The sequence below is a fragment of the Eptatretus burgeri genome, chromosome 3, assembly GCF_056783735.1.
Source record: "Eptatretus burgeri isolate ZD-2024b chromosome 3, Ebu_testis_v1, whole genome shotgun sequence".
In the NCBI taxonomy this organism is placed as follows: domain Eukaryota; kingdom Metazoa; phylum Chordata; class Myxini; order Myxiniformes; family Myxinidae; genus Eptatretus; species Eptatretus burgeri.
The window spans coordinates 123,915,303-123,933,915 of record NC_140963.1 but is presented as its reverse complement, the minus strand read 5'-3'; the positions used below and the strand labels follow the sequence as shown (position 1 = coordinate 123,933,915).

The 18,613-nt window shown below is 43.6% G+C and overlaps 1 protein-coding gene and 1 long non-coding RNA gene across 4 annotated transcripts in view; one reads left to right on the top strand and one right to left on the bottom strand.

Annotated features, from left to right (window-relative positions):
• The window catches only part of LOC147030904 (uncharacterized), a 146,719-nt gene extending 138,742 nt beyond the window's left edge, over positions 1 to 7,977 (bottom strand). The window contains exons 1-2 of the long non-coding RNA XR_015056564.1: positions 7,689 to 7,977; positions 1,547 to 1,688 (exon numbers count right to left, since the gene is read on the bottom strand). This is a non-coding gene — a long non-coding RNA (uncharacterized LOC147030904). The remainder of the gene's footprint in view (positions 1 to 1,546; positions 1,689 to 7,688) is intronic.
• The window catches only part of POLI (DNA polymerase iota), a 67,917-nt gene that overhangs the window by 36,850 nt on the left and 12,454 nt on the right, over positions 1 to 18,613 (top strand). For all 3 annotated transcript variants that reach the window (XM_085875471.1, XM_085875469.1, XM_085875470.1), the window contains 4 exons: positions 2,797 to 2,946; positions 7,969 to 8,205; positions 11,754 to 11,932; positions 18,436 to 18,527. In XM_085875471.1, coding sequence (XP_085731597.1) covers positions 2,797 to 2,946; positions 7,969 to 8,205; positions 11,754 to 11,932; positions 18,436 to 18,527 — 658 coding nt within the window. The remainder of the gene's footprint in view (positions 1 to 2,796; positions 2,947 to 7,968; positions 8,206 to 11,753; positions 11,933 to 18,435; positions 18,528 to 18,613) is intronic.

Sequence of the window (18,613 nt, the reverse complement as noted above, 5' to 3'; positions counted from 1 at the left end):
AGCCTTCTGCCAGGTGCCGGAAGCCCTGTTCGTGGCGCGGAGCGGCTACACATGCCGGCGCGAGGTGCGAGTCGCAGACCACATCGGGGGAGGCTCGGATTCGAGGTCAAGGACGCGACGCTGGACGACGCGAGCAGGGAAGTCACAACTTTCTCTTTTCCTTTGGGTTCGTGTAAATGACTGTGGGTGGCGCCTGTCCTTGAAGTCAAACTGGTTAAGTGTTGCCGTGTGTCGGGTTTAGTCGGGACATCTCTTTTGCCTGTGATTGTGTATACGTGCCATTTCTTGACTTGCTTTTGCTTTATTGTACATGTTTATTGTGACTGTAAATACGTGCCTTCCGTTCTGGTCTGCATGTGCAATTAAACGTGCTTGTGTGAATTTGTTCCCCGTTTCGCTGCATCCTTTCCTTTGTTTGAATCTCCATCTTGCATCACGTAAGGGGTTCGTCGTGGGTTTAAAATGCCCGGTAATTAATCGGAACCGTCAAGGCCGACGATAACACCGCTCGGTTATCACTGTAGCACGGAACGGACCACTTAAGTGGTTCGTGTCCGGAGTCGGCCTGTGGTGTGGTACGATCGCCCGGTCGACCACTCGCGCAGGTACTTAGGTAGGTCGAATTTGGCGAGCAACCCTATCCTGCGCAGGTGGGCAATTGGCACGATCGTGGTGAGGTTAAACCCCCACCCGTGACTAGCTCCCGGCGTTGTTCCGAGAGGGTCACGACTGAATTGTCCGTTCCGGTAGGCGAGGCGGCCACCATTCGAGTCGAGCGGATGATTGCATGCCGGCGGGCACGAATTCGCAACAATATATATATATATATATATATATATATATATATATATATATATATATATATATATATATATATATATATATATATATATATATATATATATATATATATATATATATATATATATATACACACACCACCCGGGTCTGCAAATACCACCCGTCATGGGAGAGAGAAAGAGAGAGGTGGTGGGTGGGGGGTGGAGGGGTGCGGGAGTGAGGAGGGAGGGGTGCGGGAGCGATGAGGTGGGAGAGGAGTGGAGAGTGAGACCGTGGGAGGGGAGAGAGAGAAGGGAGAGAAGGGGGAGTGAGGAGGGGGGAAAGGAATGGGGGAGCTGGAGAGGGGAGGGAGAAATGGGAGGGGGAAGAGCAATGTTTCACCACATGCCGCTATACACTCCGTGATGTAGGGGATGGTAGCGAAGAGGATGAGGGAGCAAGGAGGGGAAACTGGGGAGGAGAATGGGGTGTTCTGGCCTTGCATTTGGTCATGGGATTTGAAGGGAGAGGTGAGGGGGGGTTGACTTGCATATAGAAGGGGGACTTGCGGGGGTGGGGGGCGATTGGTCCCATCTGCTGGCATTCGTACAGGATTGAATGAAATAGGGTACGTTAAAGCAGCACATTGAAACAGGATAGCAAAACCACCCGTCACTTTCAAAAATCATGTACCATTTTTATTAAGATTTTAACATGGGCTTGCCTTGAGGTATGCGACTCAAACTGAAGCTGTCATTCTGTTTACCTGCTCTGGAACTGGATCTCTCTGAGGGATCCCAGATCCCAGATCCCAGAGATACCCGGAATTCCAAAGAACGTGCTGTTACAGCCTGGGGTTCGAGATTCGTCACGAGGGGAATCACTCGAGTTCCTCCCGAATACCCGTTCTACAAACATCACAAACACCACAGCACAACATAATCACCTCCAAACCACAACAGAACCACCTCTGGGAACTTATCAAAACCATCCATTGTTTGTTGTAAGTTGGAAGAGGGGGGGGGGGAGAGAGAGAGAGAGAGAGAGAGAGAGAGAGAGAGAGAGAGAGAGAGAGAGAGAGAGAGAGAGAGAGAGAGAGAGAGAGAGAGAGAGAGAGAGAGAGAGAGAGAGAGAGAGAGAGAGAGAGAGAGAGAGAGAGAGAGAGAGAGAGAGAGAGAGAGAGAGAGAGAGACAGAGACACAGAGAGAGACAGAGACAGAGACAGAGAATGGGGGAGCGAGGACAAATAAAGAGATGGGGGAAGGGATGGATGGATGGGTGGAGGAAAGGTATAGAGGCCAGGATGGAGGGAAGGAAGGGATGGATGGGATGGAAAGTGGATTCATAGCAAGTTCCACAGTTGCTCATGAACACACGATGCTCCAATCTCACAGAGTGAACATGAGGTGTAAGGAATGAATGATGAATGAATGAATGAGTTCCCACCTGCTGTTCCTTCATCTGTCATTAAATTTCCTGCAGCATCTGCAATCAGCTTGGGTTTTCGAAACAACTCTCCCCTAATAACCTCTAAATTACTCCACCAGGGGGTACATCTCTTGGCGGCGCTCAACATAACCGCTCTGAGGTGAAGGTTACATTTTAAACGTTTGGCAGGTTTAACTTTTGGCATTGCCAACAAAAAAGGCTTTAGGAGCCTTGATGTTGGATTACTGATCCTGTGGGTAGCAGCGTAGCAACTGAAACATTGCTTTTTTGCAGTGGGCATTTTTGTACCTTTCACAGACTACAACTAATATCCCAAAGTAGCTACCGTATTCTAACTGTAATATCTTATTTCCCAGTCTCCAAATCTCCATAAACGGTGTAATGGTTGCCTAAATACAGGCAGACTCAATGCTCTTACGGAGGAAGGTTGCTCCACAAATGGGCACAATGGACAATATGTTCCAATGCTCTGAGAAATAATGAATTGTAAGTTGTTTATCCTGCAATTTCATAAAATCCAGGAGTATACAAATGGCTGAACATGTGAGTGTGGTGTGGCATTTTCAGAACTGCTCAGGAGATTTTCTGGTGCCGTGGAGAGACTGGGCTTTGATGAAAACTTCATCGATGTCTCGGACACCGTCCGTACGTGGACCACAGAAAAGTTTACAAGTGAAGGCATGCTCTCTTTTGAGGGGCATGTGTATGATCATAAAGGTAATCTTTTTGTTCCTTTGGAATTTGAACACATTCCTGCAGAGAGTGAGGCAGGATATGCTTGCAGCTGCTTGTTTGAAAACTTGCTTGTACAAGATTAGATATTTTGTCTAGTACATTGATCTTTTGGTTATTTTGATTTTTGGCAAATTGAATACAGTGGATGATTTCCAGGAACACTTGGAACTCCAACTTTAGCGAACTAGCACATAATTATGTAGTAGATGGGAATCGCTGTAACATTAAAAAAAACAACATTGTCCATGTCTTTTAATGTGTCATGTTTCCTAACTTCTCTCTTACCACCCTGCACATCGTCACCAAACCTCATCGGCATAAACAAAATAATTTATTACAATTCTGCTCACATCACACCATCTAAGTTTACAAACAACTGCTCCTTTAATTCAACTTAGCCCAGTCGAAAAACAAACTTTTCTCAGTGTTCACCAATGCTTGATGATATTACAACATTCCAGTGGGATGCCCTTAATTCCCATGGTTGGTTTATGACCCGAATAGCTTCCCAACCAACACCATACTATCCCATCACCTGTCCTTGATGGGTATGTGCATGAGTTACTTAATGTCTTTGTTTGTCTTTTTTCATTTGTTGTTCATTCATAATTTGTTGTTCATTCATAATCGTCCACCAGACGGCGGTCTCCTTGGGTTAACCTGAGGCGGTCCCTTCGGTTGGGTGCCTGGAATGTCCTATCCCTAAGAGAGGATGATCACCTGTCTCTGCTTTCATCTGAGCTCAAGCGTTTGGACATCGGGATCGCAGCTCTCTCTGAGGTTCGGAGACCGGATTGCGGCGAGATAATGGTGGGTGGTTACACCTACTATTGGTCTGGTCGCTCTGATGGTTACCATACCCAAGGAGTTGCTGTTGCTGTGTCCAATGAGCTGACCCCAATGATAATTGAGGTAACACCGGTCAACGAGCGTATTTTGAGATTCAGGATTCGTCAATCCTGAGGTGTCATTTCTCTGGTCTCTGTTTATGCTCCGACTGAGGCGAGTGATCTCACCGTGAAGGATGCATTCTACGCCACGCTCGAGTCTGTGGTTGATCAGTGCCCCAGACGAGATACACTTCTAGTCTTGGGGGATTTCAATGCATCGACTGGAACTGATAGGGATGGTTATGAGGTGTGTGTTGGTCCCCATGGGTCAGGAACTATGAACCAGAATAGCACTAAGTTCCTTGACTTTGCAAGAAGTCATGGACTTTGGGTGGCTGGTTCATGGTTTCAGCGCCCACAAGCTCAAGACTGGACTTGGTATTCCAACGCTGGCGGTGTGGCAAAGGAGATTGACCATGTCCTCATTGACGGTCGTTGGAGGATGATCCAGAACTGCAGGGTCTACTGGAGTGCTCAGTTCCTCAATACTGACCACAGGCTTGTTGTCGCAACTCTAAAGCTGCATCTTAAATCCTGGATAATGGTACCGTCCCAGCCTAGGCTGGATGTTGGCAAGCTCAGGGATGAGAGAGTAGCTGAGGAGTTTGCGAACAGGCTGAGTGGACACTTGGGGGGTCTGGGTGCTTTGAGGGGTCCTGAAGAGTTGTAGAGTGCCTTCAAGACCACAGTCCTTGATGTTGCCGGTGGATGTCTTGGAACTCACCGCAGGGCAAAGAAAAATCTTGTCTCTCAAGGGACACTGGATACCATTGACCAGAGTCGCAGGGCCAGGCTGAATGGCAGAGCTGAGCAGTTCAGGGAGCTGAGGTGTAAAACTGTACATGCACTGAGGGTGGACAAGGAGGCCTATCTGCGAGGAATCTGTGAGGGGGTAGAGCATCACCTGTGGACAGGTGATTCTCATCCCGCTTACAGGGGAATTTGCACATTGCGTTCATCCAAGCCCATCCCTCGGAGCACTGCAGTTAGAGCAGAGAGTGGTAGGCTCATGACAGAGGAGTCTGAAGTGAAGGCCCGCTGGACCGGTTACTTTGAGCGGTTGTACCAGGCTGATCCCCCAGCTGTCGAGTTGGACGTCAAGGGTGTTACAATCCCTGTTGCTGACCCTCGAATCAACTGTGGTCCACCTTCGCTTGTGGAAACACGGGCTGCGGTGAACCGGTTGAAACGGGGCAAAGCTCCAGGGATCTGTGGCGTCCATGCTGAACTTCTCAAGGCTGGTGGAAATGCTGCACTCGTGTCGTTGCATGCAGTTTTGTGCTCTGCCTGGAACACAGGCATCATCCCAACTGATTGGAAGAAGGGCCTTGTTGTTCCTCTCTTGAAAGGGAAGGGTTATCGCCAAGACCAACAAGTACTGAGGGGTGATGCTGCTCTCAGTGCCGGGCAAGGTCTTTGCTCGGATAATTCTTGACAGGGTTCGCCCCCATCTGCTTGAGCACCAGCGTCCAGAGCAGTCAGGCTTTACACCAAAGAGGTCAACGATTGACCGTATCCTTGCTCTTCATGTCCTTACCGAATGCAGAAGAGAGTTTCGGCAGGGGCTGCTTGCAGCCTATGTCGATCTCTGTAAAGCGTTCCATTCAGTGAATCGGGATGTCCTCTGGAGGATTCTTGGTCTTCGTGGGGTGCCACCGAAACTGATCGATCTGATGTCTGAACTCTACTCTGGTACTGAGAGTGCTGTGAAATGTGGTGGTACCATCTCTGACTTATTTCCAGTTGTTACTGGAGTTCGTCAGGGGTGTGTACTGGCCCCCACACTTTTCAGCACTTGTATGGACTGGATTTTAGGGAGGATGTCGGAGAGATCAAGCTGTGGTGTATCGTTTGGGAATGTCAAGATCTCGGACCTTGATTTTGCAGATGATGCAGTCATCTTTGCGGAGACTCTAGACATCCTCTTGGGGGCCCTCGAGGTGCTGAATGAGGAGTCAGAGCCGCTGGGATTATGAGTTTCTTGGGTCAAAACTAAGATCCAGGCTTTCAGTAACATCTTGGATGCTGCTGTCCTGTCTGTGCCTGTTTGTGGTGAGGATATTGAGGTCGTGGAGAGATTCACTTACCTTGGCAGTGATATTCATGTCTCTGCTGGCTGTGAGTCAGAGGTCAATAGACGTCTGGGTCGGGCCTGGGGAGTCATGGATTCAATGGATCATGGGGTGTGGCGCTGCCGGTACCTGTGCGGGAGGATGAAAGTCCGAGTCTTCAGGTCCTTGGTACTTCCATTCTTGCTCTATGGATGCGAGACATGGACTCTGACCAAGGATCTGAGATGGAGACTTAATTCCTTTGGTACCAGGTCTCTTTGGAGAATCCTTGGCTATCGCTGGTCGGATTTTGTGTCCAACGAGCGGTTGCTGAGAGAAACTCGGATGAGATTTGTTACCTGCATAGTCCGTGAGCGTGAGTTGCGGCTGTATGGACATGTGGCTCGTTTTCCTGACGCTGATCCTGCTCACCAGATTCTCTCAGCGAGGGAGTCTCATGAGTGGAGGAGGCCAGTGGGCCGACCACGTGCCTCGTGGTTGCAGCGGGTTGACCATCATCTCAAGGAGATGGGGATGGGCCTGGCATCTGCCTGGGGGATGGCCAGACCGAGGCCCCTGGAGTACCGGCTGAAAGTGGACGCAGTGACGCGCTGTTCTGGCACATGCTCCCATACCTGACCTGACATAATTTGAATAAAAATTAATGTACAATAAATTTCAGCCGTTAGGTGGAGTGAAATTCGCTCTTCATGACAATTCTAATTATTTTCACCTCCACCGTTGAAGGTGGGCGGAGGTTATATTTTCATCCCTGTTTGCTTGTCTTTCTGTCTGTCTGTCTGTTTGTCTGTCTGTGAGCAGGATATCTCAAAAAGGTTATGGATGGATCCAGACAAAATGTGGTGGACAGGTTGCATGTGTGACAATGACAAAACGATTCCATTTTGGTGAAGATCCGGATCTGCATACAATTTTTTTTTGAGTGATTCTTCACCATTAAGAGACAGAGCCAACAACGACATGTAGCACGATATCTCAAAATGTTTTGGACGAGTTATGACAAAACTGGGTGCAGGAGTTGGCTCGGTGACAAGAACAAGCCGATTGGATTTTGGTTCAGGTCCGGATCCAGATCTAGTCCATCAGTGCGATACAAAACGTAAACTGTTCATGCCTGGTGGATGGAGGTATGCACTCTTCTGAGTGCCCTTATCGTTTAAACTGTAATAGCTATTCTTTAAAAGATATTTTAAATTGTGCTCATTCTAAAACAACCTGTGTTTATTTTCATTGCAAACCTTAAAATAGTAATAAACCAAAGAAAGTAAGAGCCTCAGTAACTTGAAAGCAATTGACCGGTTTTCCAATCATCAGCTGGGTGCCGTTCTTCATCAAGGTTTTGATCCTTTCATCCTGGAGCCTCTTCATCCAGCAGGTTAACATCCTTGGCCATGGGTTTCTTACAATGGCCTTGCCTTATGCCTTATCAAATGAAAAATCCATCCATCCATTGGGACCATACTCTGTGCAGAGCGTTGGTGCTGCCTCAGCAGTCTCCTTGGCTATTGGGCACAATCCTGGACGGGTCGCCACTCCTGCACAGGAAACCAGCAAGCCGGCACTCATTTTGCCGACCTCGGAAGGATGACAGGCAGAGTGAACCCCATCTGGTATTAATTCAACAGCCAAGGTGGATTTGAACTCAGGATCTGAGGATCCCAAGCCCACCACCAAAACCATTAAGCCAACACCAGGCATATATTACAAATTGAGGCAACAAATCTCCATATTTTATAAAGTCATTGCCAATCATGTTGCTTACCCATTATGGTAGCTGTGACCATGTTCTCTCACATATTGCCGACAGCTGTTTGGCAACTGGCAATACAAATGCAAATGGAAACTTCCATTTGGGGAGGTGGGTGGGGAGGTGGGTCACTGAGTGTGTGATAATGTTTCGTGCAATCCTTTTTTTGTGCCTGTAAAACTTCCTCGAGTAACACAGCCAGGACATTTGGTGATTTGATGCTCTTATTGTGCTGCCCACTCATTAAAGCAATGGAAAATATTGATGACAAATCTATTAAATTGCATTTCCATAGCACCCGATCCCTTAGATCCTGTTCACATTCGGTTAGCTTTGGGTTCCAAAATTGCTGCCATGATGCGAGAACAGCTACACAGACAGCTGGGCCTGACGAGTTGTGCGGGCATTGCTGAAAACAAGCTTCTGGCCAAACTGGTTTGCTCAGCACACAAGCCTAATCAGCAGACGCTGCTACTGCCAGAAAGCGTGGACAAGCTTCTGACAAGTCTCGAGCGACCCAGCCAGCTACCTGGTGAGGTTTGGCTTTAATTACACTCCACGTATGCATTTACGGGTAGTTGCTCCTTGATTCGGATTTCTACTTAGCAAGTCTCTGTGAAATGTACGCAACACCATGACAGTCCCATCCTAACGCTTTACTCCAAGTTTATTTTTTTATTTTCTTCCCAGGGTCATCCCAAAAGGTCGATCACATCACCATCATAATCGGGTTCATGTCATTGACAAACTTTATTTATGTCACCTTATTCTGCATAATATCCATCTTCTTCAATTCCCTTTATCCCTCAGTCGAGCAACGTTTTTGATCCCAGCACGGAAGCCTTCTTTCTGAAGTCTCCTTGATGCGTGGGACATCCCAGGCAAAAATAGCTTTCCTTTCCTGGTTGTAATTCTCTTCAAACTACTGTAGTAGGACCTGTCACCAACTATAGTTTATGAAAGTAAACTCTCATATACTGTAGTTCTAACTGTTGCATTTTTGCCTGGGATGGGACTTTGTTCTTGTGAATACGATGGGTGAGGTACAATATCTTACTCACAGGCCTCCAACAGGACGCGGACATTACTTTTCGGCATTTGGCACAGAATTGTCACAGAGAAAGACAGTTGAGAAGTGCTGCATGCTTTTTATGCACTGCAAGTCACAGATGCTCACACACAACCAAATGGTATCAAGATAGTCGTGTTGTACATTCACTCTTACGCTCTGTGGAACTGCCCAGGTTAGCAAAATTCCATTGTTGTAAAAAATAATTGTGAACCTAGTGCCCGCTAATACATTTAATTTCGCAATCACCAAGGCCTTTTGTTTAAAAAGTTACTAGTGGGTGACAACTTTTCAGAGGGTCCTTGTATTACAAGGAAATTATGCACAGGAGGAGGCCATTCAGCCCATCATGTCTGCACCACACCAATACCAGATTTAATAAATCCGTCAATACCCCTTCCCTTCGTGTAAAGCCTTTTGGCTGCTGCACTGGTACTCAACAAGAAACAAGAGGGTGTTAAAAATCTCCTCTGTTACCTTGCTCTACTATCAGCCTCAATTTCATCTAAAACACAAGAGTGATAATTGCTTTGCGTTACATTTCCCCGACCGATGTGATATTTTGTGAGTCCAAAAAGGGCATAACTCTGAAAAATTGACAAAACGCCCTGAAAGTCGCACTTATTCTGTAACTTATCATAGCAAAGCCATGTGTCACGTTTCAGTTAAATATGTTAAAGGGTATGGGGGAAAAAAGTCTGAAAAACCACAGGAGGAATGGACGGATGGAGAGCAAACTTTTAGTGTCCTCCGGTGAAGCCGGCAGGGGACTAATGATGGAGGGGTGGAGGGAAGAAGGGGTGGGTGTAAGAGCCAAAACGTAGGAGCTTACGTAGAATTATGGAATGTTTATAGTACGAGTGCATGCCCGTAGATGCGTGGCCGTATGTGCAAACCCTTCCCCCCCCCCCCACAAAAAAACTCAAACCGAGTGCCAGAAACAACAACCACACAAGCCGTTCCTTCGCTTTCACGTGCCCGTACGTGCGTGGCTGTAGGGGGAATATATATATATATATATATATATATATATATATATATATATATATATATATATACATACTTTAAAACCGCTTGCTAGAAACAACCACACAGACCGTTCCTTCGCTCTCGCGTGGCCGTACGTGCGTGCCCATACGTGCGTGTCCGAAGATACAAAAAAAACTAAAAAAAAACTTTCAAACCGCATGCCAGAAACAACAACTAAACAGGCCGTTCCTTCGCTCTCGCGTGCCCATATGTGCGTGGCCGTACATGCAAAAAAACCCAAAAAACTTTCAAACAACTACACAGGCCATTCCTTCGCTCTCATAAATGACGACTGGATTGGGGGCATTGTGTTTATCTATAAATGCGGATAAGAAATCGAGAAATTATTAGAATACAGTAAGTCATCACTATCCAAAAGTAGTGCGTGCCCGTACGGAATGTTCACATCATTCCACGAATTATCGCTTGAATTGAAGTAACAACTGCTGTGATACTTACACACACAAAGTGAATTAAAATCAAGTTTACCTCCCTGTCTTTGCTTGCCATGACATTCGCTGCCATTTACCATTGGCACTCCTACCCCACGGTAACTAAGGCACCGATCGATCCCCATCGTAACCAGCACGGCACGTGACGTCATCGTCGGCTGGCCGTGCACTGGCCTACGCAGCCACGCCCACGCAGCAACGTGTCCTGTGATTGATAATTAAATGGCGCATCGGCCACGCCTATGCAGCACGTGTCCTGTCATTGGTTGGTAAATAAATGGCCATAACTTGGGAATCACTTGTCCGATTAATATCAAATCTTGAAAAGGCACATACTCAGGTCCCCAGCAATATAGCTGGCAAGTTTCAATTAGATCGGACCAGTAGTTGTCAGGAAACAGCGGTCACACACATACACACACACACACACACACAGATTGCTGGAATTATAGATAGATGAAATGAGGTCAATGAGATGACAAATGAAGGGGTTGAATACAGACTGCAGAGCAATGCGTAAGGAAACCCGTCGTAGTGAATCGTTTTTACCACCAAATTGAGATGTATTTCGTTGGCAAGCATGCTGAATGGAGCTGAATTCCTTAACACTTCCAAAGGCCACACCGTTTTGACAATTGGAAACAAAAAAAGTTGTGCACTTTTTTTGATAAATTATTTTTGGAACAATTTTTCTTCAATAAATAAATAATAATAAAAATCGTCTCCATGTACATTGTACACACCTTTATCTCGTTAGCACCTCTTCATAAACAACATCGCTGAGGAAACGGCGGCGCTTCTTCTTTGTTTCCTCGTCCAGGGCAAGAATACGGAGGCTTTTAATGGCCAATTATTCAAGTAGCGCCGACGTATTTTGCCTTTTCGCAAGGAAAAATACGAAGAGGAGAAGACAGGAGAGAAAAAAACCCGTAATGGCGAACGCGGCTGAGTTTCTCTTCACCATCGACCACGGCTACGCAACAACGCTTCCAGTCATTGGTTGATATAAAATGGCCGCAGCAACGGTTCCTGTCATTGGTTGGTAAATAAATGGCCATAACTTGGGAAGCACTTATCCGATTAATATCAAACCTTGAAAAGGCACATCCTCAGGTCCCCAGCAATATATCTGGCAAGTTTCAATTAGATCGGACGAGCGGTTGTCGAGAAACAGCGGTCACAGACACACACACAGACACACAGAGATTGCTGGAATTATAGATAGATGTAATTCGCGGATGGCGTTTGACTCTGCATTGAGCACAATTTTGCTCTTTCGATTCCTACAGTACGTTCTCTTGGAATCAGCACATGTTTCAACTCGTGCACGTCTTTGTGTATCTCAGCTGTCACTTTTGCCCCCTTTGTTACATACATGTCTCACAAAGAATTTCCTTTAAGATTTTTCTCCTTTATGGTGCAAGGAAAACAGACTGTATAAAGTAATAGGATTCTGCTCATTTTAGCTTTGAGTTTTTTTCCAGCTCTTTCATTTGCCTTTCCGTCTCTTGTCATCGGTCCGTGATGCAGGCATAGGACAGAGCACAAGCATGAAGCTCAAAAGATTAGGTGTTAACAGCATGGATACCCTGCGTGCCTGTCCTTTGGAGAAGTTGGAAAGCGAGCTGGGTTCGGAGCAGGCCAACACAATCAAGAACCTGAGCAGAGGGGTCGATCCGTCTCCGATCAATCCGTCCGGCCTCCCACAGGTACTTTTGTTGTAAATTTCGTCTTTGAGCATAAGCATGCTGTTTCTGCATGGTTTAAAAAAAAATGTAGTTTTACCTCCATCACCGAAGGTGGACGGAGGTTATGTTGTCACTCCTGTTTGTTTGTCTGTTTGTGTGTTTGTCTGTGAGCAGGATATCTCAAAAAGTTATGGATGGATTCGGACGAAACTTGGTGGACAGGTTGGTTGTGTGACAAGGAAGAATTGATTCGATTTTGGTGAAGATCCGGATCCAGATCCGAATGTTTTTTTCAGGATTCTGCACTATTGAGATACTGGGCTAAATCGATATATACATGATAACTCAAAACATTATGGATGGATTTGGTCGAAACTTGATGGACAGGTTGAGCGTTTGACAAGGATGAATTGATTCGTTTTTTTGGTGAAGATCCAGATTCCGATCCCAATATGAGATTGTTTTTTAATTTTGTAATTGATTTTTCACTATTGAGAGATGGGGCCAAAAAACGATATATGGCATGATATTTGAAAAATGTTATGGACAGATTGATTATGAAAAAATTTGGTGGATGACTTCGGTCGGTGACAAGAACAAGCCGATTAGATTTTTGTCAAGGTTAAGATGCAGATCCGGCCTATCAGTCGGCTTACAAAATGAACACTCTTCAGCCTGGCGGAGGTAAGCGCTCTTCCGAGTGTCATTCTAGCTTCTCTTGTTTTTTGAGTGGTCATTTGCCCCATAAAATTATTTGACTGAAAAAATAAAAATAACCAAGTTGGCAGACATTAAAAACCTTGTGAATTATTTAACTGCAAATAAAAAAATGAAAAAATATCCAAGTTGGCAGACATTAAAAACCTTGTAAATTATTTAACTGAAAATAAATAAATTTACAAAACAACCAAGTTGGCAGACGTTCAAAAACTTGTGAATTATTTAACTGAAGAAAATAACAAAATAAAAACAATGTCACCCGCAGGGTTACCCGTATCTTGCCAAAAGGTGACCACGTGTGACTTCTTTAAGGTCACACTGAGGTGAACAGAGCTGCTATCCACCAGGAGCGACTCCTTGAGGAATATCTCCCTACGAGAGATTCCGATGAGAATCGTTCTACAGAGTAACCATGAAAAATATGCGTTTGCCTCATAACGTCACCAAATGACGTCATAATGTCTCAAGCTTGACATATCTAGAAAGCACTCATTGAGATGTTCAATTTGAGGTACTACACGATATGGTTCCTAAAACTTGAAAATTTGACCTTGGGGTCAAATATGTTTGACCTCAGGCGCTAACCATGAAGGTCAAGGCCAATCGCCACCAAAAATTAATCAGCTGAGCGCCAGACCATGAACTATATTCCCATGAAGTTTGAAGACGATCCGATCAAAATTACTCAAAAAATAAGGGTTTCGTCGACTCCCCTGATTTGCGACAAAGTGACCTTGACCTTTGACCTTGACCTTCAAAATTTTGTGCACTGAAAAGGACCTTTATAGGCCTCTGAAATGCGAAGTTACGAAAATTTCTAATGATAACTGTGCTCTGCAGAATTTTTTATACGTGATTACAGACAAACAAAAAAAACAAAAAAAAAAAAAAAAAGCATACAAGTTGACTAACATATCTAGCAAAAACTTCGTTTTGGCAAGATAATAACCAAATTAGCAGACATTCAAAACCTTGTCATTTATTTTACTGAAAAAATAAAAATAACCAAGTTGGCAGACATTAAAAACCTGGTAAATTATTTAACTGAAAATAAATAATTTTTTAAATAACCAAGTTGGCAGACTTGTGAATTATTTCATTGAAAAAAAATAAAAAAATAAAAAAATAACCAAATTAGCAGACATTAAAAACCTTGTGATTTATTTAACTGAAAAAAATAAAAATATCCAAGTTGGCAGACATTAAAAACCTTGTAAATTATTTAACTGAAAATAATTGTTTTAAAAAAAAATATCCAAGTTGCCAGACATTAAAAACCTTGTAAATTATTTAACTGAAAATAATTGTTTTTTAAAAAAATATCCAAGTTGGCAGACATTAAAAACCTTGTAAATTATTTAAATGAAAATAATTGTTTAAAAAAAAATATCCAAGTTAGCAGACATTAAAAACCTTGTAAATTATTTAACTGAAAATAAATAAAATTTTAAAATAACCAAGTTGGCAGATGTTAAAAACCTTGTGAATTATTTCACTGAAAATAATTGTTTTTTAAAAAAATATCCAAGTTGGCAGACATTAAAAACCTTGTAAATTATTTAAATGAAAATAATTGTTTTTAAAAAAAATATCCAAGTTAGCAGACATTAAAAACCTTGTAAATTATTTAACTGAAAATAATTGTTTTTAAAAAAAATATCCAAGTTGGCAGATATTAAAAACTTTGTAAATTATTTAACTGAAAATAAATAAATTTTTCAAATAACCAAGTTGGCAGACATTAAAAACCTTGTGAATTATTTCACTGAAAAAAAAAATATCCAAGTTGGCAGACATTAAAAACCTTGTAAATTTTTTAACTGAAAAGAAATAAATTTTTAAAATAACCAAGTTGGTAGACGTTAAAAACCTTGTGAATTACACTAAACAACAAATTTCAAATTTTTTTTTTTACTGGAGATGTGTAAAGTGATTAAGACTAATTTGGGTACGCTGATTTCAAAAATCATAACCGTTTTGCTGTATCACGTCAGGATTTTCAGGAACAGAAATATTCCCATTGCCTAGAAGTCAGGATTTCAATGAAATTTACATATGTCTTTAACATGTCTATTTCGCACAATTGTTGTTAACTTGTGTTATATTTCTTTCTTTCAGATAAAGATGAGTAGGCGTTCCTGTACCAATCATCCTGACAACTTCTGTTATGTCTGTGGTCGGTATACCAAAAAAGATCAACAGCGAAGTATATCTACAGCAGTGAAAATGAAGGCCGCCTACTTTCACTACTTCGGGTGTAAGGTGGGGGACCAAGAACAGAGCTGGGCACCACACATCTGCTGCACAAGCTGTCACACAACCTTGACTCAGTGGTTGGTGGGCAAGCGCGCGAGCATGCCATTTGCGGTGCCCATGATATGGCGTGAGCCGCAGAATCATCATGATGATTGTTATTTCTGCTGCACAAGCATCGCCTGCTTCAACAAGAAGAATAAAGGTCACATCAAGTACGCTGACTGCGTCTCTGCTCGTAAACCTGTGCCTCATGATGACGAGAACCCCGTTCCAACACCTCCAGCTGATCAGAACATAGCTGTAAGCAGTGGTGAAGAGGATGGTGATGATGAACCTTTGAACCCAACACTCAAGAATCACACCTTCTGAACCAGGGGAGACTTAAATGATCTTGTAAGAGATCTCTCGCTGTCAAAGGCGAAGGCAGAGCTGCTTGGATCAAGGCTGCAGCAGTGGAATCTACTTGAACCTAACACCAAGATATCCTTGTTCAGAGCACGTCACAGAGACATGGCTGAGTTCTTTGAGATGGAAGACACGATGACATTCTGCAGTGACATCAACGGTCTGTTGAAAGAACTTGGGTGTGATCACGATCCTGCAGACTGGCGCCTCTTCATCGACTCGGGGAAGAACAGCTTGAAGGCTGTTTTGCTCCACAATGACAACGAGAAACCATCAGTCCCACTGGCTCACGCGTTCGGCATGACAGAGACCTATGAGACTATGCGGCAGCTGCTTGATTCCATCAAGTACAATGACTTCAACTGGCACATCTGCGGAGACACTTGAAAGTGGTGGCGCTGTTGTTAGGGCTGCAGTCAGGCTACACGAAATACATGTGCTTCCTTTGTCTCTGGGATAGCAGAGACGACAAGAATCACTGGACGAAGAAAGATTGGGAAGAGCGAAAAGAGCATGTACCTGGTCGACACAACGTGAAGCATGTCGCCCTTGTCGACCCAGCCAAGGTTTTCCTTCCGCCACTCCACATAAAGCTCGGCTTGATGAAAAGTTTTGTACGGGCAATGGATCTGAATGGGCGTGGGTTTTTATACCTCAAGGAAAAGTTTGGCAACACCTTGTCGGAGGCCAAGATCAAGGCTGGTGTCTTTGTTGGACCGCAAATCCGACAGATTATGAAGGACGAAACTTTTCCGACAACTCTAAACCCCAAAGAGCTGGCAGCGTGGAGGAGCTTCAAAGCTGTGACGGACAACTTCTTGGGGAACGAGCGCGCGGACAACTATGAAGAAATAGTGCAGCAGCTGCTGGAGTCCTTCAGGAAACTTGGCTCCAGGATGTTCCTGAAAATCCATTTCCTACACCAGCACCTGAACTTCTTCCCTGACAACTTGGGAGCAGTCTCGGACGAGCACGGCGAGCGATTCCACCAAGAGATTTCACTCATGGAGACGCGTTACCAAGGGCGGCACAACCCGAACATGATGGGCGATTTCTGCTGGTTCCTGCATCGTGAAACTGACACAGAGCAGCACAAACGCAAAGCCAAATGCCTAAAGCATTTTTAATTACATTTTAGTGGAGTTTTTCTGTAATTTCTATAATTTTGAAGCATTCATGATGAAATAAATGAATTTTTGTAAATTTCATTGAAATCCTGACTTCTAGGCAATGGGAATATTTCTGTTACTGAAAATCCTGACGTGATACAGCAAAACGGTTATGATTTTTGAAATCAGCGTACCCAAATTAGTCTAAATCATTTTACACATCTCCAGTAAAAAATTTTTGTTGTTCAGTGTTATTTAACTGAAAATAAATAAATTTACAAAATAACCAAGTTGGAAGACATTAAAAAAACTTGTGAATTATTTAACTGAAAAAAATTAAAAAATCAAAAATAACTAAATTGCCTGACATTAAAAACCTTGTGATTTATTTAACTGAAAATAATATTTTTTTAAAATAACTAAGTTGGCAGACGTTAAACACTTTGTGGTTTTTACGAGGGACGTTTGAAAAAAAAAATAGGAGGGATGTTCGAAAAGTTCTCAGTACAGTATATACAGGGTGAGTCAGAAGTAGTGCCCGATTTCTGTCAGTTGATTGTTTGTTTTCCATTTGTATTACAGTGTACAAGAAGGTAGAAATAAATGAATGACATGTTTATATAACCATTTATTCCAGAAAAAATTATTACGGAACTGTACCAAGCTGTTATGTTTTACTTGCAATTTTCAAAGTGCCCTCCCTCGTGATCGATGCACAATTGCAGCCGAGCAGGCACAGAATGGCACACACGTCTGCAGAGTTCGATATCAATTTCCTCAAACTTTGCAGTGATTTGAGCCTTCAATTCCTGAAGGTACGAGGCTTTTCACGACAAACAAGGTCTTTCATGAGCCCCCAAAGAAAGAAATCTGGGGGTGTAAGGTCTGGGGAGCGTGCCGGCCACTCGATCGGACCGCGGCAGCCGATCCACTTTGTGGGAAAGTTTTCATCAAGCCACTGACGAATATAACTTCCTTAATGAGGTGGAGCTCCATCATGCTGGAAATAACAGTCCTGATCTTGTACCCTGGGCCAAAAGAAGGTTTGCAGCATATCCAGGTAAATTTCTGCAGTGACAGATCCCTCAAAGAAAAAGGGTCCAATTATCCCTAATGGAGATATGGCTGCTCAAACTGTCACTCCAGGTAAATTTACCTCCTTCTCAACTGTCACTCTTGGGTTATTCGCAGCCCAGTAGACACAATTGTCTGTTAATTGTGCCATTAAGCTTAAAACATGTCTCAACTGACCACCAGATGTTGTCTCGCATTGTGTCCTCTTCGTTAAGTTTGGCTAAGAACTCTTCGCAAAATTGAAGACTGTGGTCGTCATCTCCATCATGAAGGGCATGTAATAAGCGTGGAATGTAAGGTTTCCATTTTTTCTGGTGAAGAATATGGATAACACTTGATTGGCTCACTTCCAACTCTGCAGATAAACGGCGAGTTGACTTTTGTGGACTTTGTTCCAGTCTTCTGATGGCTTCTTCAGCCTTAGCTACATTCGTTTCCGTTTTCGGACGACCGGACTTCTTTGCAGTGGCTACCGACCCTGTTGCTTCAAATTTCTCGACAATCAATCGTATGTTTCTCCCCTGAGGTGGTTTAATATCGAATTCCTGTGCCAAACGGCGTGCCGCCATCGTTGGTTGTTCATTACATTTGTAGTAATGTTTCACGGCCGCAATGTGTTTATTCATTGAAAGGTAATTCATGGTTCAATTTGGTGTAAATTCAGTAACTTTCCAAACTCGCAGCAATAACCTGCAAAACAAAATCAAAAATAAATAAATTACGATAATTAATAATCTGCAAGACAATTATTAACAACATGACTTCCCAGAAAGAATCTGACAGCCGAAAAAACAGAAATCGGGCGCTACTTTTGACTCACCCTGTAGTTCTCGTTCGAAAAAAAATCATCAGCTTTGCAGAACCTCAGTGATTATGCAACTGGCAAACCTAATTTTGGTGAAACTGTGCATTATGTAAACATCAATGAGATTTATTTTTAAAACATTTTTTTCCTTCTAGTCTCTCAGCGATGAAGATTCATTTAAGAATTGTAGCTCAGAAGAAGCCGCCAAGCAGAAGATGGAGGAGCTACTGAAGAAAGTGCTTCCAAGGTTGGGTTTTGGATTCATCTCCACCTTGTCAGGCTTGTATTTACTGTGATCAGGTTTTTTAAGGAAAGGTTAACTGGTCACCTGGG